General features: G+C 41.2%; 1 protein-coding gene across 1 annotated transcript in view; it reads left to right on the forward strand.

Moving 5' to 3' along the window:
- The first annotated feature begins 697 nt into the window (after positions 1-697).
- DISC1 (DISC1 scaffold protein) overlaps positions 698-26,215 on the forward strand; it is a 207,306-nt gene continuing 181,788 nt past the window's right edge. Inside the window, exons 1-3 of the mRNA XM_074164698.1 lie at positions 698-786; positions 19,917-20,908; positions 24,468-24,537. Of these exons, the coding sequence (XP_074020799.1) occupies positions 732-786; positions 19,917-20,908; positions 24,468-24,537 (1,117 nt within the window). The 5' untranslated portion in view covers positions 698-731. The remainder of the gene's footprint in view (positions 787-19,916; positions 20,909-24,467; positions 24,538-26,215) is intronic.

The following is a 26,215-nucleotide window of genomic DNA, read 5'->3' on the forward strand; positions in this document are numbered from 1 at the left end:
ACGAAGCTGGTGAGGGGTCTGGAGAACAAGTTTTGTGAGTAGCAGCTGAGGGAACTGGGGTTATTCAGCCTGGAGAAAAGGAGGCTGAGGGGAGACCTTATTGCCCTCTAACAACCACCTGAAATGAGGTTGTAGCGAGGTGGGGGTTGGTCTCTTCTTCCAAGTAACAAGCAATAGGACAAGAGGAGACAGCCTCAAGTTGTGCCGGGGGAGGTTTAGATTGGATATTAGGAAATTTTTTTACACTGAAAGTGTTATTAAGCATTGGAACAGGCTGCCCAGGGAAGTGGTAGAATCGTCATCCCTGGAGGTATTCAAAATACGGACAGATGTAATCCTTAGAGACATGGTTTAGTGATGGTTTTTGTCACTTTTAGGTGGATGACTGGACTCGATGATCTCAAAGGTCCCTTCCAACCTAGACGATTCTATGATTCTATGATGCAGATAGAGAGCAGGCTTGTCTTCCCCCCTAACTTCACGCTGGTGTCCTGCAGACCTGGGGGAACAGAGGCCGGACAGCCTTAGACAACTATACGGGCCTTGACATGGAGGACACCCCTCCTCCCGCCCCGCAACACCCTCCAAAGCCGGGCCCGCCCGCGGCCCTCTCCCTTCCCCGCGGCGGTGGAGCTGCCAGCGGCCCGCCCCCGGCTGGGAGTGGCCGGCGCCACCGCCGCTTTCCGCTCCGGTGAGGAGTGAAGTGGAAAAGGGGGGGGGGAGGGACCGGGATGTGGCGGCCGCAGCCCCGGCCGGGCGGTACCGGGGGGGAGGCGGCGAGCTCAGGTGAGAGAGGGCGGCCTGAGGGGGAGGGCGGGCCAGGCCGGCGGCGTGAGGGGGGGAAAAAGGGAGGGGGGTAACGGCGAGAAACTCGAGTTTCTCGCCGTTACCCCCCTCCCTTTTTCCCCCCTCACGCCGCCGGCCCGGCGGGGCAGGTGCCCGGCCGGAGGGCTGGAACGGGTGTGAACCGCCGAGCGAAGCCCGGGAACGAGTAGGGGGCGCGGGGGCGCGATGCAGAAGCCCTGCGGGGCGGGGGCCGGCTGCGCTTCTCCCGGCTGGAGGGGCCGGACGGGTCGGCTGGACGCTTCCTTCAAGCGGGGAGGGACGGCAGCTCTTGAGGCGGGGAGTCGTGTTGAATGCGGGGGAGTTGAGGGCTTTTAGGTGAAAAAAAAAGATGACTCTTTCATTTCGCAGTCTGAAAGTTTTGCGGTTTTAATTTTTTTTTTTTTTAAGTCCCTAGTGAAGTTAACATTTATTTTACAGTAGATGTAGTCTAGGAAACTGTGTTACAACATTGAAATAATGTTATTGTTATTTTTTTAAACTCAACCTCTCTGATTTCACCTCTGCCGGTGTGGAAGCAGTTATATTGATAGAAAAATGTATAATATTTCTTTTTTTTCTCCTAAACAACCAATTGCAAAGAGGGAAGTAATAGTAGAAAAGCCACCCACATAATACCTCTAAGCGTGGCTTAAAGGAAGAAAAAGGAAACTGTCATCTTAATGGAGAAGCAGTGCTTATATACTTAATGAATAACTGAGTTTTAAAAGACCATGACCTCTTGTGCGGATGAGCTGCTCTCCTTCTCCTCCCTCAGAGTAGCACCCATCAGCTGCCCCAAGCCAGGGCTGCCTGTCCTACCAACACTGACGCTGGCAAAAGGCTGGAGCTGTGGGGAAATTCTGGCAAAAAACCCCACTTCATCGTTCCCAGGAGAGCTGGAGAAGGCAGGCGTGTTGCTCACCGGGTGCATCCGCTGCTTTTTGGGTTGTTAGAGATATATGGTTCTCCGAGCTCCATTAGTCCAGCACCACTTTCTTCGAATACTTCAATTGTCCTTGCTAACGCTTCAATGAAAACAGCTCATTCATGTTTTAATGGTCCACGTTAATCTTTGCGTACAAGTGCTTGTGTATTTTTTTGCTATGCTTCTGAATAGTGATTGAAGACCTCTGCAGTGAAGTGCTTTTATAATAAAGGCTTTTGCAAAATATGCTGTGGAACATATACTAGCAAGTGCTACTGGTAATTAAAAGTAAATGAGAGTTTTCAAATAAGTGAACAAAGTCCACTGGGATGCATTATCTCTGGTGTCATTCTTTGGTATTTGTTCGTTTACTTGCTAATTTGCAATAGGCTTTGCACTAACTCATGAAAATGGGAAAAGTTCTACTTTATTAAACTTTTCTTGTTGTTTAAGTACTAAGTCCCTTTAATTATGTTGTATGCATATTCGCTCATCTCATTGCTGAAGTTAGAGTTGTTGTGATTCCTTCTAGAAAGGGATTGAGACTGGTTTTCCAGTTGAAGCTACAGTTGATTTTTACTATTGATAGGGCTTTTAGGCATGTATGAAAGTGAGAAGTAGGGATGTTTAAAATAAATATTTGATTTAAAAAGAAAAAAGTGAAGTTTAGGGGTTTGTGGTCACCTAAAATCTTGTTATCATGGTGGGTCGAGGGAATGTAAACGAAGCCCCAGCTGCTTATGAACAGTGTTTTTTATGTCTGAGATTAAGATCATGTCCAACTACGTCTTTTTTTTCTTACTTCCTAGTGTTTATACTATCAAAGTTACCAATTTTCTGTATGGATCTTTGAGATTGGGCAGTGAAAATAATCTGTTCTCATACCTGATACTGATGATTACAGTGTAGCCGCATAGACCTCTAAAGTGTGGTCAGAGGCGAGTATTGTATTGCCGCTGGCTGGCTTCCTCCCTCTTTAAATTGAGATAAATCAGCCTTTGTTCTCCTCAGTAAAGTGAAGCCAAAAGTTTGGGCCTAAGCTGCTGCTGCTGGAATTGTAGTGGGGCCATGTAAGCAAAGAGGATTTATTAGCACTAGGATAAATTGTGACAAGCAGGGAGACAGAAAGCACTGCGAAAGATGTTTTGTATGCACAAAAGCAAAACCCTAGAGGTTAATTCTGACTTTGTTCACAAATTAGGCACACTCGGTTAGGCTTTTTTTGCTCGCCATTACCTGGGTCTCTGACAGCTACTGAACCACCTGACCTTTCAAATGAGATCTACTGGAGTGTGTAAAACCTCTGGAACGCTCCTTGGGAGATATGATTTTTTTTTTTCATTTTAGCATTGGGTTTCCTCGAGCAAACCTTCTTTCTGATTGAGTTGCAGTCAGGCTGCAGCCTTTTCTGGTTTCAGCCATAATGCGTATTAGCGACTCCTGTGGAAAGCGGTTTTCTTGCCTCCTTTGGAGTATCGACCTCGAAGGTGAACAGAAAGGAACCTGCGGAGTTGCTATAGCGATTTCCAAGTTCATCCTTAGCATCTTGTGTCTTTTTCCAGAGAGCAGCCCTTTCATCCCGTGTCACTTAGATTAGGATTGAGCCCAGGGTATGTTGTAATACTATTCAATATTCTTGAAGGAAAACTGCTGCAAAACCCTTATGTATTCGGGATGAATGTGCCCTTTGTAAATCAGCAGTCACATGAGGGAAAACTTGGCCCTCTGGCACTGAACAAAGGCTACTGTGCTTATGTTAAGCACGGTAGTATCCTTATTTGGAGGTGTTTACTTAATTCTGTATAATGTTAACTATTTAACATGCCATTGAATTTTCTTTTTTCTTCTAGCATATAGGCACAGATTCCATTAACTGCTCACCTGAGAAATGCTTTCAGGGAGAAATGTTTCTTTCTCAAGCCTCCTAGCTACTGCTGCTGTGGAAGCTGAGGTCTGCTATCGACATACTTTGTTTGTTAAACATGGGTTTTCTGTATGGAAATTGAATTAGCTATTGACATGGAGTTACTTCCCTATTTACTGATGCCGAGAATGTAAAGTGGCTTAATGACTAATCTGAAGTCTGCAGGCAGAGGGGTGAGATCATGTGCTTCCCTTAAGTGGGGTTTCTTTGTTCAGTGCGATTCCTTTGGGGCATGCAGAATCTGGGATTCTGCCTCCGCTTTGTACATACTGTACAATCCTGTTCTCTCTTTTTCAGACTCTCCTTCATCTTACAGCCACACTTCCTTCCAGCACATCTCTTGTTATCTCTGTGTGATAAATTACTAATTGGGACCCTGCTGTCTAATGAGTATGATCGGTGGCACTTTCTCTTCTTTCTCACCCCCTCTTCCCTTTCCTTCCTCTCTTGCTGCCTTACAAATAGGTGTACTAGTTGTGACCCTGGTGTCAGAGAAAATCATCTAGTTAGTCTGTTCTTTTTCCCTTCTGTCAATATATTCATATGTAACAAATATAAAAAAAAAAATATCTAGATTTTACCTTGAAAAGTAAATATTTACTACATAAATGTCTGTGTATGCAGAATTAGGGATGGAAATCGGAAAATGCATTTTGTTAATAGTGCTTAGCTAGCTCCTTTCATTTCAAAGGTGTATGCCTTACCTGTATTTATAGATCAGATCAAACACCACCTGAGTTGGAACCGTGAACGTAACCATAATTTGCTAAACACAGTGTATGTATGCTCAGATGATAAAATCTCCTTGCAGAGAGCTGCGTGGGAAAAGAGGCCGCTTGAAGCTCGGAGCGGAATGGATGTGATACATGTAAACTTTCCCTGTTCTCTGTGATGGCAGAAGACTTGCTTGTTTGGAGGGGTTTAGTGGACTCTAGTTGAAAGGTTTCTTTTGCTGGGCTGAGAGGTCAGTGGGGCAGGAAACCATTATGGAGGAAAATACCTTAGTAGAGCGACTTTGAGGCAACCTGTGGAGTGAAAAGTCAAGAAGTTGAAAGTATTGTAAAGCTGATTAAGAATGAAAGGATTAGTATCTGTGGGAAAGGCAGGAACTGGGAGTTGATATCATCACATTTTCTGAATAGTTTTGCAAGTCTCCAGATCTGTGTAAGGTGAGGCAAGCGGCATTGATGTAGCTTTTCAAGACCTTGCTAAATTCTGCATCATAATAATAATAATGGAAAATTAGAATAAAATTATAGTGATATTTTCAATATGCCTGTAGATAATGAAGTTTGACAATGGCTTCACGACTTTGCTGATTGATGGGGTGAGCAGAGTAGTCCCTAGCTCAGCTCGTCTATCTGGCAGCACTTTGAGCTTAAATGGCCAACCAGGCCTTTGGGTCTGAAAAGTGTGTTTTGAGCATTGAAGGAAACCATTCTTGGGGTCTTTCTGTTTTGTTTTCGGAAAGCCATAAAATCTCCAGAGAGCCTGGGAATTGGAAAGATGTTTTTTTTTCCTGCTAGTAAGCTGCTTTCTTGCTTTTTTAGTGGGTTACTGAAAGTATTTTGTTTCCCATCTGTAGTGATATGGTGGGAAGCATCCTTTCCACTGACATATCATCTTAGTTTTATGGATTATCACTACTGCACAGATACACAGGCACCTGGAATGGTGCTGGTGGAGACTACTTGCAAGGCCAAATGCTCATAGCTGCAGGCTTTTTTTCTTGTGGCTGTCTAATTCTTGTGGTCTGGTGGTTCCCCTTCCCACACACATGGTTTATTTCAGGGAGATACCTTGAGGTTCCAAGGAAGGAGCATCACCAAACCTGTTCTGTGTTGCAAATCCAGGCAGCCTCAGCCCTGTAAAATATCTTACGTTTTGTTGCTAGGGCTAAACTGATCATATCAGAAGGGCTTGCTTTCCCCTGTTGTTGGAGAGCATGGCTTTGGGAACAAGAGCTTTCCCTTCTCTGTTAAGATTTTGGCCAGAGATGATTACTGAGGCAGGGATGAGGTTGAATTTCATGTGCTGGGCTGAGGTCCAGGTGCTTCCTGTTGCTAATGGTCCATGGAGACCCAGGTGCTGGGGGGAATGGGCAGCACAGCTGTTTGCTGGGGCTCGGCTGTTGCCATTTATTGAACAGCGCATTAACCTGTCAGTATTTGCACTAATAGCTCAGGCTGTGATCTGCAGGAGCTGAGCTGTGGATGTGTTGTGTTCCCAGCTCCATTCTTGAAGAGCGATAGGCACGCCAGTCTTGGGAGAGTGGGCCAGACAACTGCTGAGTTTGGTGGTGTTTTACATTGCTGTAGGAAGATTTCTTTAATTTTAACATCTTTGTGGTTGTTGTGTCCCCAGTGGGAGTGATGCGGAAAGGGTGCCGACATCTGTGCACCAGCAGTGGTGTGGAGTCCCAGGGGCATGAGATGCTCTCAGACACCCTGGCTATGCTGCCGCTGTGGTTGGGCAGCACTGTTTTGACAGGGCACCATGCTGAAACTTTGCTCCTGTCCTGCCAGAGCCCTTGTTTAGGAGAGCAGTATGTTTTTATTTGCATAGAACCGTGAAAACCTCGAGAGACCCTCCTTGAAATTGTGTGAGAGAGGCCTGGTTGCTGTTGCCTGGAGTACAGCACCGGTGCAGCTGGTCCTCCATGTGGTTTTGCTCCCCAACTAGTTAATGATCAACAGGTATTGCATTTCCCCTTTCCCTGGGAAACCTGAACATGGTCATGGTGAGAGAGCTGCTGTAGTGTTCTTATGCTGGTAGTCCACCAGGGTCTTGCACAGACTTGACCGTAAGAAAGGCTGCTCCAGTTCATGGTTCCCCCGAGCAGTGTGCCAGTGCTGGCTGTCTGCTTCCTGTGAGAATGAAGATGGGGTAAAAATCCTGCTTTGTCAGAGGGTCTCAGGTTGCTCTAAGTAAAGGAAAGACACATTTCTGCTGCTTGTTTTGTATACAGCAAGAACTAGTAGTAGGGTATTTGTTGTTTTGTCAGATTGAGAATTTTCCTGATATGGCAGCAGCTTTTACCAATGACAGAATTTTCCATGGGATCATCTGCTCTAGGCCCAATTTAAGAACGTTTTCATGTTAGCCAAGGTATAGTTATGCTGCTTAGTTTTTCAGAAGTACATTTGTTATCGTCCTTTTCTGTATGAGTTAGGACTGGGAACTAATAACCAGTGTTGCCGTTTTGGGAAGAACAATCCATAGGACTTTGTGAAGTCTGGTGGTTTGCCCTGTTCTTGTTCAGGGCCTTCTGTTAATCCCTTAGAGCGCAGCTACTAAGGTTTTTTTCATCTTGGCTGAGTTGACCAGGCTGTGCATAGGGATGCCACTCGCTTTCTGAATTAACTTTGTATTGTTTTAAAATAACTTTGTTGTAACTAGTGATAACAGTGTACAGCAACATTTTTGCTGTTTCTGGCGAGCTTGGTGTGGCACTGGATTTCTTGATGAAAGTCCAGAACTTGCTACTGGGTCTGGACACACACGTTTCTTCTGTTACTGCTCTCTGTGCTGCCAGGTCTTAGTGAAACTCTGTGCTTTGCCTAGGCATTAAGTGTGGCTGTGGTTTTAATATTGAAAGGCCAGTATGACTGTTCAGTTCAAGCCATGTGAAAAATATGTGGGATTGCTGTGTTCTTTCAGGTCTCATCTTAGGAGCAGTTGTTCTACATGTTAGCCGTCTAACAATGGGCTCTTGTGACTTGAAAATCATGATATAAAATATGAGAGAAGTTTTTAAAAGGAGGATTACAATGCAGGGAGCTAAGTAGGGAATAATAATAGTAGTAATAACAATAAAAAACCCAAACAGACCAGGTAAAGACATTGTAGAGGACAGCTTAAGGCTATTCTAAGGAATTCTTAGCAGCCTGTGTATGTATTGTAAACACCAACATTGCAAAGTAGTAGAAGAAACAGATCAGCCCCAGAAATCCCTCAAGTTCTAAATTAAACTGAGTAAGTGAAGGGGAGATACATAAATAACTATATTTGTGCATTCAGTTATATAGAACATACATCTGTGGCACGGTTATGGCTGGCTGATACAGCTGTGTGGCAGTGTATTCAGGTTTGCCTTTTTCCATGCCCATGTTATAATTAGACTTCATGGACTGGATAGGGTAGAGGCGGTATTCCTTGGGGAGAGGTGGTCTTCCTCCTTCCTTCACCAGGAAATTTGTGCAAGAGGCAGGTTTTGTTGCAGCTGTTCAGAGATGATGTTAGGGGGGTGTGTGTCTGTAATGCTCCTGGCACCATTTAGGCATTATGTTTTTGAAAGGCAAGTGTCTTCAGACAGTTACAGTCTAGCAGATGTCTCTGTCTTGTCTTCCAATTGGCACGCAGCCTAGGAAAAGGTATCAAAATAATTTTTAATATAGCAAACTGAATAATGCCTTGAGAGAAATGCTCTCCAATGTTTTGGCAGCCAATAAAAAAAGCCTCGGTAATAAACATTTTGTGAAATAACTGCAGTAGATCAAAGTGACATTTAAGTGATGCTCATGAGCATCATTTAATCACCAGCTAAGTACTAAATGTCTGCTGCTGTGGAACAATAGGAGTTCCTATGTTATTATGTCTTACTGTGTCTGTCTTGCTTAAGGCATTGACCATCATTGAAGCTTATGATTTCTGTGTGTGTGTATATGCTGGATGCTTAAATGCTGGCTGAGAACCTATTTATTTCAAGTACTGAACTTTATTCTTAATTTTGTTAATAGAAAGTCAGCTGTTTCCGGCTTCCAGGATGTGATGAAACTATTGTTTACCAACTTCCTTGTGACTCCTTTGTAGAGTTAAATCAGATAAATTGCTTTCTTGCAAAGTTGGATGCATCTTCATAGATGAAACTCTTGAACCTTTGTTGTGTGTATAGGTAACTAGTGGAATACTGCAAATCCCGAGATACATATTTAAAGCTTTGATGTGTGATAGGGTAGTTTGGGTTGGAGGGCACCTCAGGAGGTCTCTGCCCAACTGCCATCTCAAAGCAGGGCTGACTCTGAGGTTGGACCAGGTTGCTCAGGATTTTATCGTATTTGCCTTGAAAACCTCCAAGGACTGCATGTCCTCTCTGGGCAGCCAAGAAGTGGAGCAGGCTGCTCTCAGGGTGAAAAGTTATTCTCTGTATCCAGTCTGAATCTTTCTTGTTTTAAGTTATGTCCAAATCTCTCTCTCTCCTTTTTTTTCTTTTTCTTTTTTTTTTTTTTCTTCCTCCCCGCCCCTGTGCACTGCTGTGTATGGAGTGCTGTTATCCTCACTATTGGTATGTTGTTGCTAGAAGAGGGTCATCAGATGCCACTTATAACATCTTTAAAAGTTTTAGAGTAGCACACATTTTTATTTACTTTTCGTCCTATAGCATAAAATAGCAATGTATTTGCTGGTTTACTGTTGCTGCAAATATATCTTTACACCCAAAGAGGGCATTCTAACCTTAAAGATGTCCTTAGTTCTGTCTTCATGGCTTTCTCTGGTACAGAAGTGCTTGCTTATGACTTGGACTTTAAGGTAATTTAAGACATTTCCTATTTTTTTGTTCAGTAAAACACTATGACACTGTACAGAAATGAAAATCCATGTGTCTTCTCAGTATCTCACAGTTTTATTGGCACCTCTTTGTTTTTGTAAGGCTGTGCGTGCAAGATGTTCCTGCTCTCTGGGGGCTGGAGGGAGAGGATGCTTTTTAGGTTGTGAAGCTTTTGCACAAGATCCCTTCAAGATCCTGCGAGTTTCCTTCCCCCCCGCCAAAGCTGTCCTTCAGGAGTCCTGTGTAAGTCCTTGGTTCTGTCTTGGGTGTTCTTTGCCACTTGGGTAGGTCATGTAGCTTCTCATGTGGTCTGTTTTGACCATGAGCTAATGCATCAGATTGCTGCTGTACCTCAGGACTGATGAGATCAAGTGTCTCTGATAACACTTTGCTTTCCTTGAAAGGAAGCTACAGCAGTTCTGTCTGCTGCTTTTTAATACTACTGCTTGTCAGTACTGTGTGTAAATCTGAAAAAAGCAGGGGAAGAAATCCCCTGCTGCTACGACACAATGTTACCCAGAGGCCTGTCCCATACAACTGAAAGGGATAGGCAAATGCAAGTTACCTTGCAGAAGACACTGATAATCCTGGATTTCTAAAGCAAGTAGTAAATGTAAAAAAAAAAAAAAAAAAAAAAAAGAAGAAAAAAGTGTTGGAAATAACGAATTAATGATCTATATTTATTCTGAAAGACAATTTGAATGATGCTCAAAGTTTTCCTCTGCCAAGCTTCTTGTTACTGAAGCAGATCTTTTCAGGTGTGCACATTTAACACCATATGCTACAATTGCCACCTTTTTTTATTCATTTAAAATGCTAAGCTGAATCCAGAATATGCTGACCCGAAAAACTGTTTCATTGGCTTATTCAAGACTGTCTCCTTTTTATTTAGAGAATATTTTTGAAAGGTCAGTCTGATTTTTGTGTTTACTTCTCATTATTTTTTAATTTGAAGTATTTTGCTTAAGACTTTGTTTCATTACAATATCACACAGTCCTTGGCATGCAAGAAACACCCTCAAGCTAGCTCACGAAAGCATACGGTATTTTTGAAGACTAATACTATGCTTTCATTTACTTGGGGAATAAGAGCAGACAGGTAAGGTTCAACAAAAGGTGGCAGATCCTATGGCCTTGTACTTAGATAGGAATACTTAAGTGAGTTACAGATAGCATGTGACAGAAATACGCTAAAAAAAAACCTGTGGCAAAAAAGTGTGCATTTGTTGAGCATTGTAGGCATATGTTAATAAGTGTAACCTGTATTATTAGCTGATATATGTTAACCCAGGGAGACTGTCAGAGTAAATTGTGGCAGGTAATTGTCTTGATTTCCTAGACATGAATAGCAGTGATTTACAGTCATGAGGAAAAAAAGCTCTTACGAGAGTGTTTCCATTGAGATGATCTCAAGGGGATGAATGGAGCTAGTGTGCCTGTAGAGCAGGGTTTAGTTTAGATGCTCATACAAACTATGTGTGTGCTCTGAAAGAGGTAACAGAAGCCCTGAGAACTGTCTGAAGACCTGGTAGCCAAAAGGCTGAGCACCTGGAGGCAAGCAATGAAATCAGTAGATACAGCTGAAGTGGGGTTGGGCTCCTTTTAAATGCACCTGGAGAAGCCTAGAAACTTCTGAGCCCTGCTGATGGGGAGTGTGAAGTAGGAAGGATCCCTACCTAGGAAGGGATGGGGTGGTCTGAGGGCACAGGGGAGCTGGAGGGCCTGGAACCTCATGTGAGGAGGATTTTGGGAGGTAAGTTGAGACATGTTTGTTTGCTTTTTTGAGGCGAATGTTGTGGGGGAGACTTGTACTTGTTGGGGTCATGACAGAAAGGGTAAACCAAAAAGGACCAAAAGGTGGTATTGAGGGGCGATACTGGGGAAGAGGGTATCTCTGTGTGGCTTTGAAAGTTGTTTGGGAGCTCTGTGGATGGCTATCATTCTGGACTGTGTAGCGTTAAGTGTTGACCCACGCAGAGTTTGGTCAGAGGTCCAGAGCAGCAATTGGAAAGATTTCTGGTTCAACTGTCTTTTTCTCTTACATGAAGAGAAATGAGCAACTGGTTTGTGAAAACTAATTAGGGACCAAGAAGAGAAGTTGGTGGAAAAGAAGGCAGGGTTTGATGGGAGCAGTGGAAAGCATGGTTATTGGCAGAGTGGGGATGAACAAAAATGAGTGAATGACAATCAAAGTAGATCTGTTGGTGTTGATGATGCCCTCCCTCAGCATGGGGGCAGGCTGCTGTATCCCCTTGACTGTATCCTCTGCTCCTTGTCTGCCTCTAGTGGTCGTGGCTTTCAAATCTGTGTGAAGACAGCGCTTTAGTTCTATTGAGTCTTTGGTCTCCAGTCATGGTGTGAGGCACACAGTTTAAGTCTCAGCTTCTGCCTGGAGCTGAGTAGGCAGTCGCTCAGATCTGATGTGAGTTGTCACTCCGGTAGTCTGGTTATGGAGGCAATGTTCCTGCAATACCTGCTGACATGGGTAGGAAATACCATGTTTGGATTCTAAAGCCAGGGCTCTTATTTGGGGTGGTATGGGCTGCTAGCTATCTAGTGCTGGTGGGTGCCGCCTTTGAGTTCTCTCCAGCCCTTTCTTGAGGTCTTCTCATCCTCCATATCGATTGCCATTGTGGCTCTGTGCCGGTACCTCTGCTAAATTCTGTAATTCAATGCAGCTAGCTTCTAGAGAGAAACTGTATTCTTTCCTGGAATGTTAATTTTTTGGCTTTTCTTTTTAAAAAGATCTAACTTGCTCTAGAAGGAGTGACTTCTGTCCCACCTTATTTAGAAGGAGCTGTGATTTCTGCTAGAAAAGAAGTGTTCGTGCCTGTGATTAGCAGTCTGCTGCAGTTTCAGCAATATCTGCTATACTACTTCTTCCATAGCTCATTCATAAGGTAATCTCAGAATTTCACCTGAACCATCTACTTTTCTCCTGCATGCTACAGGAAAAGGATATAGGTGATGTCTTCACTTTTGTGCTCTCAGGCCCAATAAAACAAACTTCCAACTTCTGTTTTGTCTGTCTACGGCCTTGGGTAAGGGTTGTAAAGGTCGAGCCATATTCTCATTGAAGATCTCAAAAGGGTTATCGTGTGCATCTTTCCTGCTTGCCTGTGTAGGTCTCTAAGGGAACTGTGCTTGCTTTGCTGGAGCACAAAGTTTGACCCCTAGCAGGCTATGGCATCTGCAGACTGATGATGCTGAGGAAATCTGCTGGCCTTTAGTAAGAACTTGTATTAACTGAAGTCTGTGCAGCTGTTGAGGACAGAGAGCAGTGCTGCAGTCTGTGCCTCGTGGTTCACCTGAGAATGTTCATCTCACCGCTTGGAGTGGTGATTTGTTGTCAGCCAGCAAAAGCACAATCCACACAATTGCTGCTGTAAAGAGCAGAGAATACCCAAGTACAGAAATTTTGTGGGAGCATAAAGAGTTGCAGGGGTTCATGCAAAGCCCTGAGATGTTCTTTCTAGGGGAGGGAGTGAGGAACCAGCGCTGCTCATTTGCCTGCCTCCTCACTGCACGTGGGCTCTATGTCCCATGCATTGCCATAACTGCAGTCTGTGTACATGCCTGGCTTTTGCAGTATCTTGTCTTTAAGCTGCATCCTGAGATGCTGTGCTTTCTGTGGGAAGTTATTGCTCGGCTTTCCTCATGTCTGGAGCTCCATTCCATCTCCATTGTTGTCTGGACAGCATTGACATCCCATCCTGATGGCCCAGCTGGGGCTGTAAGGTAAACTTCCTTCAGCAGGCAAAGGAGGAGTATTTGTCCTGGGACTTTGATACTAAATTGTAAAGCTAAAAGCATTCTGACTCCTCACCCTTGGCAATATAGGAACTGCCACGTTGTTTTATTTTCATTATATGTGATCACTACTGAGCTGTTAAGAGAAAATTACTTTCTATTTCAGTAAACTCAATTCTAGTTTCAGACTGACTGTGCATCAGATGCTTAATTTGGAACCCACTCTCTTGGTGAAATTAAAAATTCAAATCTCCAAGCTGGAGCACTCAAACTGTGCTTGAATTAGAAATTGACTGCTGTCAGTGTGCTCTCACACTTCACTCTTTTTTTTTTTTTCTTTCTTTTTTTCTTTTTAAATTTTTTTTAATTCTTCCTTCCCTCCCGATGAGTTTTATATTAGAGTCTTGCTGTAGACGATCTGACTGAGCAGAAGTAGTGGGAATCCACACTGTCACTCCATAGACAGAGTGATGAAAGAGAAGTGTGATGTGTTAAATAGACCGTTCTTGATAAGGACTGCTGTGTACTAATTTCATAATTACATGCATGTTTTGTGAAATACTTTTATGGGATATGACTGCAAGCCTATTAAGTGTGTTTTGAAAATTAATTTAGGACCTAACCAAACTTCACAGTTTCTATGCAAAATCATCGCTCCTCTATTTTTGTGTAATATTTAAAGCTGTTTTCAGAACTTGACTGTAAGAACTGGAGCTCTTTCTCCACTTGAGACATTTGCATGGACTGTCCCTACAGACTTTTGTGCTGAAACTGGGAACAAGAAGTTTTTTCCCTAGGAAGAAAAACAGCAACAAACCTTAAAAACCCCAAAATTCCTAAAATAAGCTTTAGTTCTCTGTTGTGAATGTGCTCTGTATGCTTGCAACTTCTGTGTCCTCCTGCCTCTTTGGGAAGTGGATCAATTATTCTCAATTATTTACCTATAAGTTAAAAAGAATTATGTTGACGGGTGTAAAACAGATTTGGGCTGGATATTTATGGGGAAGCTAAGTGTCTTCTGTTATTGATTGTGTTGAAGGCACACAGTGATGGTGCTGGCTTGTGTTCTCCCTGGTGTGCTTGCTTGTCTGTTGGTGGTTGACAGGATGGATTGCAGAGATGGGTGTAGGGTAGGTGATGGCTAGGGAGGCTGAAAAGGTAGCTTTTGTTAGGTGGTTGATTATGTGCCTCTGGCAGTTCCAGCTATCCTAGGCTGATAGCAGGTGGGTAGGGTGAAATACGTGAGTGAGCTGTGTTAAGGAGGTTTGGAGACTCCTTGGGCTGAGGCTTGTCAACCAGAGATGAATTTTGAATGTGAGATGTAGTAACATAATAAGATGTAGCTGGAGAATGAGATGTGTTAGGAGTGTCTGTGACAGGAGGCTGAAGTTTATTGCAAAGATCTTGGGCTTCCCTGGCTTTATTCTTTTTTCTTTTTTTTTTTTTTTTTTTTCCTTGGGACTTCTGTAACAGTAGCTGACTGCAAGAAAACAGAAATGAAAAGAGCAGAAATGTAATTTTTTGACAGTATCATGCTATCTAAGTGGTCCTGCTTTCCTGAAACAGCAAGGAGTCATTTGACTGTTCTACAGCAAGTCTGACCACTCACTTTTCTGGCCAACAAAATGAGTTTCCTTGTAATCCTGCAGTGAAGTTGTTGGGTGGTGTAATTTTCATTCAGCTTGGAGGAATGCAGTTTTCTATAACAGCTAAGCCTTGGGCCTTGGGTCGCCAGCCATAGGGTGTTGATTAGTTATCAGATAGGCCTTCACAGTGCAACTGCATGCTTTCACAGGTTGGGTAGTTAATTGTATTTTTAAAAAGGTCAGGAAGGCATATTTCTTTTCCTTTTTGTCACATCAAGGCACTTAGGCCCTGATTCAGCAAGGCGCCTGCTTGTGTGTGTAGTCAATGCGCTGCTGAATACTCATGGATGCAGACAGGTTTTAAAGTGTTATCAGTATTGAACACAATTATAATATGTAATTTATGAAAGGGGTGCTTCTTGTATTCCACCTGACTAAAGAGGTAATTGTTACTGACATAAGAAGTGTTTCTGGTATTTACCAACTTACTTTTTAATGTTTGGGTTTTTTTTCTTTTTTCGTAGTGTTAAGGCAAAACCAGATTTAAAACACTTTTTTTCTTGAGGGTAAAAAAGTTGATGGGCTTATTGAAACTGGTATCAGCTAATGTGATTCTTACTCTTGAGAGAGGTGCTGTAATTTCATCAAATGGTTTAAAATGAGTTGTTGCATTAAGGAGGTAAGTGGCTCAAATGTAACAACTCAATGACATGCACTTTATGGGCATGTGTCGATAAAAATACAATTATTTAAATACTGGCTAAGAAAGCCCACTCCAACTTCTAAAATGCACAATGCTTTGAAGTGTTGGCTTTTTTTTTTAAATGAAGAATAGAAACTGATGTGCATTTAATGACTTCAGAGAATATTTTGTACATGATGTCTTGGAAATTTAACAGTCAAATAACTGAACCCAGCCTGCAATCTTAGAAATCACAGGAAGAAATAATTGATAAATGGTATCAAATATAACGTGGCTCAGCCATTGCTTGTCTTCTATAGATACACTTTGTAAAATGCTAGATAAATCAAGGTATAATTAACATTCAGTAAATAAGATGAAAAAGCTGAATGACACCTTTGCATTTTAAGAGTTATAAAAATCTGTATTCAAAAATAACTTTCTTTGAAAGCTTACTTGTGTAAAGAGATGGTGCTGGTTTGTTTTAACATAGGCTACATTGACATCAGTGCCAACTTATTTTGAAGATTTTTGTGGTATCTTTGAAATTCAGCAAATGAGTCAAAATATAACTATTTAGGAAGCTGCAACATTTTATATGTTTTTATGATGCGAGAACTGAACAGTAATGGTTATTGTCATGTCAGATTGGTTTATTTTTGTTAGTGCTAGGTTAAGCTTTTTTTGTGTCTCTGTAAATGATAAATATTTTCGTTTAACTTACTTTTGTTTGCATACAGTTAATGCAGGTGTTTAAGGCTTCCTTGACAGAAACACTACAGAAATTGCTTAGAGCAGTGCTTTGATAGTTGGCTTTGAATATGACCAACTATCTTTTCCTCCACACCACGGTTACCACCCGTGAATGCTCTGAAGGTGAATTTGTTATTCTAATAAAAATCAACCATGTGTAATATAGGTGTATTCAGATAGTCGAGCTCTCTTTAAAACTGCATGTATAATTTCTCAGTTACTTTCAGGGAGAACTTAATGAGCTTGGAAGCACACTGTGTTGTGCTCTTAAAGTGAGGTACTCACTTCAGAGTTTCTGCACCAATCTATAAAATCCTTTGTGGACTTTACAAAAAAGTAAGGTAGTTATGCCTGTCTGTCCACAGATGCTACTAGAGCATTTGATTAAAAAAAGGGAACTGCTACTTTTATGGCTGAAAACAAAGACTGATTAGCTAAAATAAATGAGAAGACTGTTCTACTGTCCTTTAACATCAGGTTGGGCACAAGAGAATGTGTTCTTTCCATCAGTGGGAAATGCTCTTTGGTTTCACCTCTCCCTCTTTCATCTTATCTGCACAACTAAGACATGAACAGCATTGCTGGTCGTACCTTGTTTTGGAACGCTAGATTTTTAAAAATTCCTTTCTTTTTTTTGTGCTCTGGCTCTGAGCTGTTACTCTTTATGAAGCGTTGGCCATGAGGAAAGATTGCTATGGTGAAAAGAGATGTTATAATTAAGTTCTTTCTGAGCTTTCATAATTTGGATTTGAAGCAATTTGCACATAATCTGACATTAAAATAAACATTGCATCTTCTAGGATTGTAACATATTTTTAAAAGTTGATTTGTAATACTACAATTGTAAGAACCTTCTTCCATTTTTGATTTGTCAAAGTGTGTGTCTCATACAATGCATGGCATGCTATAATGTAATTTTTTTAATTACCTTCAGTTGTTTCACAGCGTTCCAAAGTGCCATTTTGATAGTCCTGTAGTTAAATGCCATGGACTTATCAGTTATTTGACATGCTTGAAAGTAAGGCAATTAAAAGAAAAATATGAGGCCTGTATTTTTTAACATGCTAGCTGAATTGTTTCAGTGTAGTTTGTCTGATATGCAGACAAAGCAAGCTGTGGTTGGAAGGCTATGTGGAAAAAAACCCAACCTTTGTAACCAAGTTTCACATATGTGGTGATAAACAACTGTAATGATTCTAAACTTCCGAAGAGAGACATGTCAGAAGGGTAAACAGTGCACAGACAGTATAGCCAAAGTCGTAGTAACATCCTGGCTGGCTTTCGTGATGGCTGAGGGCCCTGCGACCGCTCTCTGGCTGGGGGACAGCGGTCTGGCTGCGGCCATTTCTCCCCTTCCTTTCCTTTGGGGAAAGCATATATGTTCATGCTGAGGTGCTGGCCCCAGTACTCTGTGGGTCCACTACTTCTCTGCTTTGTGCTCAAATACAGGTATCCTGGAGCTACGGACCTGCAGCCCTCTCCTGGTAGCATCCTCTGAATGGCTCGTGGCTTGGACTACAATCTTGGGTATCATTCGGGCAGTGGTGGCACTCTGGTAGCCAGGTGAGGGACTTGTGCTGCTGGACTTGCCAGGAGGCAGACCTGGAGCCCACAAAGGAGCTGAATGGTAAACCTGTCTAGACGGATACCTGCAAACGTGGGGAGGAGTGTGGAGGTGTGCGATTCTTGTGTGGACTAGTTCAGGATGCTGGAATTGTACCACTTCGACCCAAATAACTTTTAGAATTGTGTCTAGTTCACTTGGTGTGAATAGCTAACACCTCAGCAAATTTAAACCTTACTTAGCTTAGCTTAGTTTAAATTTGGTTTTTAAGGAGCTGTAATTATCTGTCTGCTTTAGAAATTCATAGTGATTTAGTGAGATCAATTTTAAACTGATTTTAATTAAACTAAAGAACCTTTTCCATTTTCACAGACGAAGCCTGTGACTAGCCTTTGTAAATGGCAATAAAGTATGTCCAATCTTAGAATGACTTTTTTCTGCATGGCTGATTTCTTCTGCTGAAGGCAAATTTAGACTGTTATTTTGTATATAAACTAAAAGAATGAAATTCTAAAGAACATTTTGTTCAATTTTTGTTCCCTTACTCCAAGAGTGGTTCCTATTTGTTAAGACTTCTATTACATTACTCCCAGTAGAGCATTTCACTGTCTTTTTACAGTAGGCACGCTTATGGACTCTGTGACCCTTCTTATTTCTGATTTCTGTGATGCTTTCTCCTCTGACAAAAGAGAACGTAGGAGACAGCTGGGGTATTCTAATTTATGGTGATAGGAAGCAGAATACAGAAGCTTAACTGCAGTCCCATGGTGAGATGTGCTGCTATTCTAGTATGTGGAAAATGTATAAATTGCTTTTGTTGAAGGTTATTTGGAGAGAGTGTAGTGAATGTTGGGAAAAGTCTCCTGGGAAGTTTCAGATCTAATGCTTAAATTTTTGTGTAGGATGTCATTGTAGTGAGGTGTGTATGAGACCTGTGTTAGAAACTGCTGAGGTGCTTAGATTACGTGCACATCTCTCAATGTAAAAGTTGATAAAGGGTTGTCATTAGAGATGGATGTTAGATATATTGCATGCAAGAAATTTTTTTTTCTAAAATGTGTTTTTGAAAGAGCTCAGTGTGGGTGATGAGAATATTTCTAACATCTGAGATTCTGGCATTTGATTCTGTTTCAAGTGAGTACAGGGCAGCTAATCGAGGGCATAATTCAGCTAGTCAGCAGAGCCCTTAGAAGAGTGATTCATGCAAATAGGCCCGTTCAATATGTTTTTGTGTTACAAAATGGATGATGATGCAGGGCTTGTATTCCCATTGATTGTGTGCAGCATAGAAGAATGGAATACCTCTTTTACTAGTAGTAAATCCATAAGAAACTGAAATTGTCACCATGTAATCTTGTAGATCTACACGTAGGTTTTTTTTGATGTTGTGTTTTTTTTTTTAGGTAGAAATGTACAGAAAACAAAGACAAGATATTACATTCTGATCTCCCACTTTTAATGTTTTTTGTGGGTTTTTTTAGTCTTGGTTCTTTCTATTCTGCTCTGCAAGCAGGAAATCTATCTTTTCATCTCCATAAGTAAGGCATATGTGGGGAAATTGAATAGAAGGCCCTTTCTTAATGGTGTTAATACTACAGCAACGGTAGCAAGCTTTCTGGGACTGATGATCCTGTGTGCAAAACTTTTCCTTTAACTTCACATTTTGGTCAACAGGTAGTACCGTAAATCTAAATGAAAACTTATAAAATATCTCATTAGACTGACAGATATGCAGCCATGGAGTGTCAAGGGTCTTGCATCTGTTCTGGAAGCAGAATCTGAAACACTCGTATTAATATGAGCGTTTCATATGAGTGATTAATATTATCGTATTAATAAAGCAAGGATATGAACACAAAAAACTGGACATGAACAACAACAGATTATGCATGAAGTTTCTTTGCAAGTATGGTTCTCACCTTTTTGATGCAGATTCAGTGCTATCCTAGATGTGCTTGTACGTCTGAAAATCACTCTGGATCAGAGAGACTTGAGCAAGGTCTGTGCTTTGGTGTGCTGCTAAGTGAATTGAGAATGAAAGTGCAAAGCATTGCTACGAACAGGGAAGATGATGTGGTTCATCTTACCCAGGTTTGTGTCCTGACGGATGTGATTATTAGTGAGGTCACTTAAAAGCAGGTGCAAACTCTTTAGAAAGTGGGATGAACAAGCAGTGTTCTCTGGTAGCAACATTTTTCCTCTATCTGCAATATGGTCCATGTCTTTGTTTTGTTGAAATGGAAACTGATGTGCTGTTTGACATTCCTGAAACAATTATTTTCAGATGCTACAATGTGTTAAGCCTAGAAAACTGCAGAAACACTTTAATGACTTTTTCTCTTTCCTCCTCCCCCCTCAGATGGTCGGGAGCAGTTAATGCCTGCAGGCTCTCTTCGTAAAAAGAAACTGGCAAAAAGACCTGGATACATGAGGCCAGAAGCTCAGCAACAGATAGAGTTTCAGTCCCTGGGTGCCTGCAAGCCATTCAAGCCAGAAGAGCTCAAACATGGCAGGCAGTATTGTGGAGACTTTGAGAACTGCTCTCTACGCAGACAATACAAAAATAACTTTGAATTCTTACACTGTAGTTCAGTTGCAAATAGTGCTGTAGTTCCCGCTAATGGGGTAACAATGTTGGCCACTACTGGAAATATGCCACGGAGCTGCAAAAATCTTTCACGTTACAAGAGTCCGCGATCAGAAAACTCAGTGACACCAGTTTATCCTGCAGCAGCAACGAGCAAAGATGATGTTTCTGGTGTATGCTGTACGTGGCAGAAGAGTCATGGTGCTAAAGTGAGCGAGCCCCAAAACCTGTGTGCTTTGGATCAGACAGAAGTGAATAACAACTGTGAATATCAAAACAGAGATGATGTTTCTTGTTCTGTTGGTACACACGATAGCTTTAGTTCAAGTTTCAGCTTCATACAGCTTTCCTTGAACTCATTTTCTGGAGTAAGTGTTGCTGAAGGCAAGTCAACCATCAAGGAAGCTGAGTATGTTCTGCATCCCGGCACCACAAGAAATCTGCAGAAGCCAGAGGAGACAGCGCAGACTCATAAGCACTCACGAGCTTTGCATTGCTTCTGCAGGCCCAGAGAGGGTTTGGAGTATGAAAATGAGACCACAGTGAATGATAAACTACAGGACTGTGAGACTGTCTCTCTCTCAGATACAGATGCAACGCTTTCATATTCTACAGATTCCTCAGATGCAGCATCTGCTGGATCTTCTGTCACCTCAGGCTACGAGAGTAGCTTTACTGTTAGTGACCATAACTGGGATACTTTGATGAAAAAATATGAACCAGTGCTACAGGACTGCCTGCTTGGCAACCGCAGTACATTAAAGGTTAGTTATCTCACTTCATCTTTGTCTCCTCCTCCTGGCCCCCAAAACATTCATGTTTATAGTGCCAAAACCAAAGTTGATGTAGGAGTTGGGATATTAATGGCATTTGTGACGTTTGTTCAAAGAGGTTTACAGTAGCAGTCTGGGTGATAAAAGTGAGACAACCAGCTTCCTTTTCTATTTGTTTGTTTTGTTTTTTTTTAATTTAAAAAAGTCGATGTTGTTACAGTACCTGATTACTAGGGTCTACTGAAACTGTGATCCTCTCATTTGTAATACGTCACACATTAGTTTCTGAATTCAATAGATACCACCCCCAAATTTTCTACTACATATACTCCAAACTGCAGGCAAAACAGCCACCTGTGAAAGAAAATGGTAAGAACTCTTTTCTTGAAGCACCATGATTTAACAACACTGAACTTTGTAATTGGAAATGTGCAAGTTTAGCCAAAGGTTTCTTGGATTGAGGCACCTGGATGAGAGTAATCTAGTAGATGAGTACTCTCCCCTCAGGAAGAAAAATGGGGATCAAGTCCTTGCTCTAACTCAAACTGGGAAATGAACCTTTTTTTTTTTTTTTTTTTTTTTTTAATTCAAGCCCAGAGGAGTTCTGGGCTGTTGTTGAATCTGGAATTTTTCTTTTTGCGCATGTGTATACTGACATGTATACCTACCACAGACACTCATTCACTGTGCTCTTTGTGGAAGAGGAGTGAGGAAGTGGAGAAACTTTAAGAGGGATCAGTTATGTTTTGTTATGCAGTTTTTTGGAATGGTGGGGTGGGCATTGGAGGGAAACCATTCTGAGCTTACCTGTGATAAGGAGCCAAATATTGGCTTTATTGTGCATGCAGTAAGCAGTAATGTGGAGATTAGTGTGGACATGATGGATTTCACAAATTTGTTCAAGATGCACTAAGTGGGCAGTGGGATTTTCTTGGTGTGGTGAGAGTTTTTGGTGGTGTGGTTTTTTTGGGTTGTTTTTTTTTTTGTTTGTTTGGTGTCTCACTAGTGCCCTGAATTTCTGGAATGCCTTTCTGAAATCCAGGTTCTTGTCACTTCTCAGCATAGATGTACCTGCTGAGATGCACTGTATTGTCTTTAGGCCTGTTGAGACAACCTGCTCTAGGAAGGCTTTGCACAACCCTGCTGTCTGTGTAAGACAGAAGATTGAGAAACTTTTATTCTTTCCTCTCCATGACATCTGACCTGGGCTTACCATGCTCTCTAATACTTCCTTTTCTTAGAGGATGCATGAAGGACTCAAACTAGGTTATCTTATTTACAGACTTCACACACATTGACATGAAGCAGTTTCTTTGGCTTCATGCCTGGAATGACAACGTGCCCGTATTCTGGGATAGTTTGAGAAATTAATTTGCAGCAAATCTGGGAATATATAACATAATCAAAAATAGGAAATTATTTTTCTGTCTTTTCAGTATACTTTATTTGATAGGCACAAAAGAAACATTGCTATCTTTAATTTCTGCATTCATTAATTCATTGACTGGAGACTTGGGGATTTGTGCCCTCAGATGTCTTTGCCCTTGGTTAGCCAGTCGTGTATGTTTAATTTGAAGCACCTTCCTATTGTAATGATAGTGAGCAAGTCTCAGACTTTTCATAAAGGAACAAAGGCAACTGTAGTCAAGAAATAATACTAAAGTTGTTAAAATTATGCTTTTTCTGTATTTGTTAACAAAAAAAAAAGTGGTCATCACATGGTACAGATACAGGACATGCTGTGCTGAAGCAGCTCTCTGATTAGTTGAGCTCCAAACATCTTCCCAGCCTGTAGACAGAAAGCACTTTACTATGACAGTATCAGCCAGTTTGCCGTGGGCATGCCTGGGCTGTGGTACCCAAGCAGACTTCAAATGACCTGCCACCGTGAGCGTGTGATGGGATAAACACTGCAAACGGCAGCAAAGCTGTACTCTTGGTAGAGATTGTTGTTATACATCACGTATATGAAAAAAGTGTCATTTGAACCATTCCTACTGCAGGCTTCTTTAAAACTCTATCAAAAGTATGGCGTAAAATACAGCTTCTCCAATATGTTATGTCTTCCTCACCAGCCTCAGAGAAAAAAGATTGGACAAAAAAAACCAAAATAAAATAAAACCTTGAGAGAAAGGGAATACATACAATGTTGGTTTTTGTTTGCTTTCATTTTTCCTCTAGGGCATCCTATAGACTATTATTAATCAAGCATTTTTTATTCTTTATAGTTAATTTCTAACTAGTCCACTTTCACATATTATGAAGGGATACCATTAATTTAAATGTCTTGCCTAATTTGTGTGTTGATTGTGTAGTCATGATAACTGAGTGTTCCTATTAAGTAGTTCACTGGCTGTACCTATTTTTCTTTATGCAATTTAGAGCTTAAATACAGGTATTTAAATATGAAAGAGTTTCAGGGAGGAGTGAATTTTTTTTATAAATGCAGAATGTCTACAGTATGGATTTTCTTGTGTTGGAAAATGCTTTCCCAAGCACTTTTGGGCTTTGGGCTATGAGAATGAATATATGCTGCTGCTTTTTCCAACCTTACCTTTTGCAGTGATGATAGTGGCTCTTTTGGTACAGGTCATGTATAAATTTAATAAGAAGAAAACATTTTTCAGTCTTTTAACTGCAGCCATGTTAGGCTGTGGCTGGCATAGCAATGAGGAGAGGATTGCCTACCTTCTAACCAAATTCTCCGAACAGTAAAAGCTTGTAATGGCCTTTGAATGCACACCTGGCCTTATGAATTTTTAGTAAATTCAGAACTTTGGTCCAGGCCCTTCTTGGGTTAATAAAGAGAATGTTAATAAAAGAGAGCCAGTAACTTTTGAAATAAAACTTTATGGTAAGGGTTTTTTTGGGTGTGAAAGGGCACTCTCCATGTGGTATAGGTGTTTTTGGTGTTTTGCTTTTTTTTCCCATCTAGCACATTTGCACTGTGAACATTTCTGAAAATGTAAATGCCAATGTTATGTAGATGAGGCTAAATTATATTTTAATGAAGCTTCATTGGCTGCATGTGAACAGTTTTCTGTGCCATAACATGAGTATACTTGTTCCAAAATATTCATACTGTATTTCCTTTTTTACTTACAGAAGAAAATGTGGTTTGAATATGGAAATTCTGGATTTGTTCTGTGCGAAACTCATATAGGCAAAAAATTGTTAGAATGGGCTCAAGAACACACTGAGTACAGTATGATCAAGTGTAGATGTCATGCTGACAGAATCCTCTAATAATCATTAGATTTATTCAAAGGGTGAAAAATATCCTACAATCACATGATCTCTTTTACTTTCCAAGAAATATTGTTTGTTATTCTCTGTATGTATTTGGACTAAAGTCATGCTTGGCTCAAGTAGCTGCAGTTCAGCTGACTTCCTAATAGGTCTGTCCACTTAACAAATGATGGACTTAAGTCTCAAAATTGGTCCTATGCAGTAATTCATTAAATTTATATTATGTAGAGGTTAGTAGTCTAAATATTTTTAAATGCTGACTTCTTCATAATGAACTTTTTTTTTTTTCCTCTTTGCATAGATAAAATCCTTGATCTTACGGCTTCAGAGGCTTCAGGAAAAAGCAATAGAGGAAGATGACTATGATAGAGGTGAGAGTTGCTCCCCCCTTCTCCCCCACTGGATCATGCTGTCTTTTTTTTTTTTTTTCCTTCTCCATCCTTCCTCTATTAATTTTATTTTATATTTGCTGCATAGCAATGGCTAGCTGTGGAAGACTAGTTCAATGAACTGTATCATTTATTCTGTTGTATGGCAGGAAACAAATTAAAGAAAGAAGTAGGTCAGCAGCAGGTAGCAACAGTTTTTATCTTCTTGAGCCACATCACCATGTGGGAAGGTTGAAATCCAAATATCCACCATCTGGATCAGCTGTTTTGAAGCAGCATGACTTTAAAATGCAGAAATGAATGAAAGCTTTGAAAGGAGAAAGGACAGGCACTGGCTGCTGACGGAGTGTGATTTGTTGCCTGCCACATTTAGTCATGACACTACAACAGGGCTCAAACACAGAAATGAGGTCAGTAGCTATTATAAAAGTGAATGATACTGTCCTGTGGGATTAACTTGATGTCCAGTGAGTTGAATCAAAACCAGCTAGAGAATATGATAGTGATACAGCTGCTACAAAAGTCTGTATTTGAATAGTGCTTTTCCTTTCAAATGCCTTGGCACTTCTGATAAGCTCTGTGTATGCACGCATTAGTAATTGGAGCATCTATTAACACACATCTCAGGTTTCTTATTGTTTCCTGTTACGGTAGTCTGTGTTCAGGTATTCATATTTTGATAGTCTTGAGGCTCTAGATTAAATTTTTCCCACTAGATGTCTCTTCAGTTGGTAAGCCCTGCAAACATTTCAGTAAAATCTGGATGGGTACTTCAGAGAATAAGGCTGGAAAAAGATAGCTGAGAATAAAAGAGTGGCAGGAAATGAACTTTTAGGGGTTGGGGAGTGATCAGACTTGTGCTTTGCCTTTCAAAATTAATGTGTGAAGCTTTGCAGCTGTACCATGGCTCTGCTTCCCTGCTCGCAAGAGTGTCCCTCAAATCAATTAAAATGTGTTTTAATAGTGTCTAGGGTTTAGGTATGTAGCCCTTTTGCAAGAGTGGTTCTGTTGGCCTCTTAAAGGCTCACCTATGTATAGGAGAAAAGTCTACTACTGTCACAAGTTATTCTTTTAGTGTTGCATCTCCCAATGGGGAAAACCTTTAAGTACGTTAAAAGCTGAGGATGTTGTACATATTTGTAGGTTTAATCTCTGTCAAATAGACATTATTGATATGTATGCTTTACATGTGTAACACTCATAACTCTTCAAGTGCCTGTGGGTTGAGTTCTCAGTTGGAGGCTTCCCGACAGCTGTGTACTCAGTGCGTGTGGTTCCCACGGACTCCAGCTGGGATTCTCTGGGCAGTCAGCCACTCTGACAGCAGTACTTTAGTATATCAGGTGTGTCATGTGCATGTGATGTGATATATAGTTGTTGAACACAGTGGAAAATGATGACTTGTCTAACCTTGCACAGAAAGTAGTTTTGTAGTTGTGTAGTTTTCCTGGGTGCTAGTCTTGATTCTTCAAAACAGGGCCATTTTTCTGTTGACCGTCATTTTATCAATTACCCTTTTCAGTTTTCACCCTAGGTATCAGGTAGATAGAATGGGCGGTTTGCAGAGTCTTGCATTAATTCCCCTCAGGAAAATGGTCTGGCTGAAATGTGATTTCGCCAGTTATTGCAGAGAGCAAAAGTGGCAGAAGTACAAAGGTGG

This window comes from Numenius arquata, chromosome 2, assembly GCF_964106895.1.
Source record: "Numenius arquata chromosome 2, bNumArq3.hap1.1, whole genome shotgun sequence".
NCBI lineage: Eukaryota > Metazoa > Chordata > Aves > Charadriiformes > Scolopacidae > Numenius > Numenius arquata.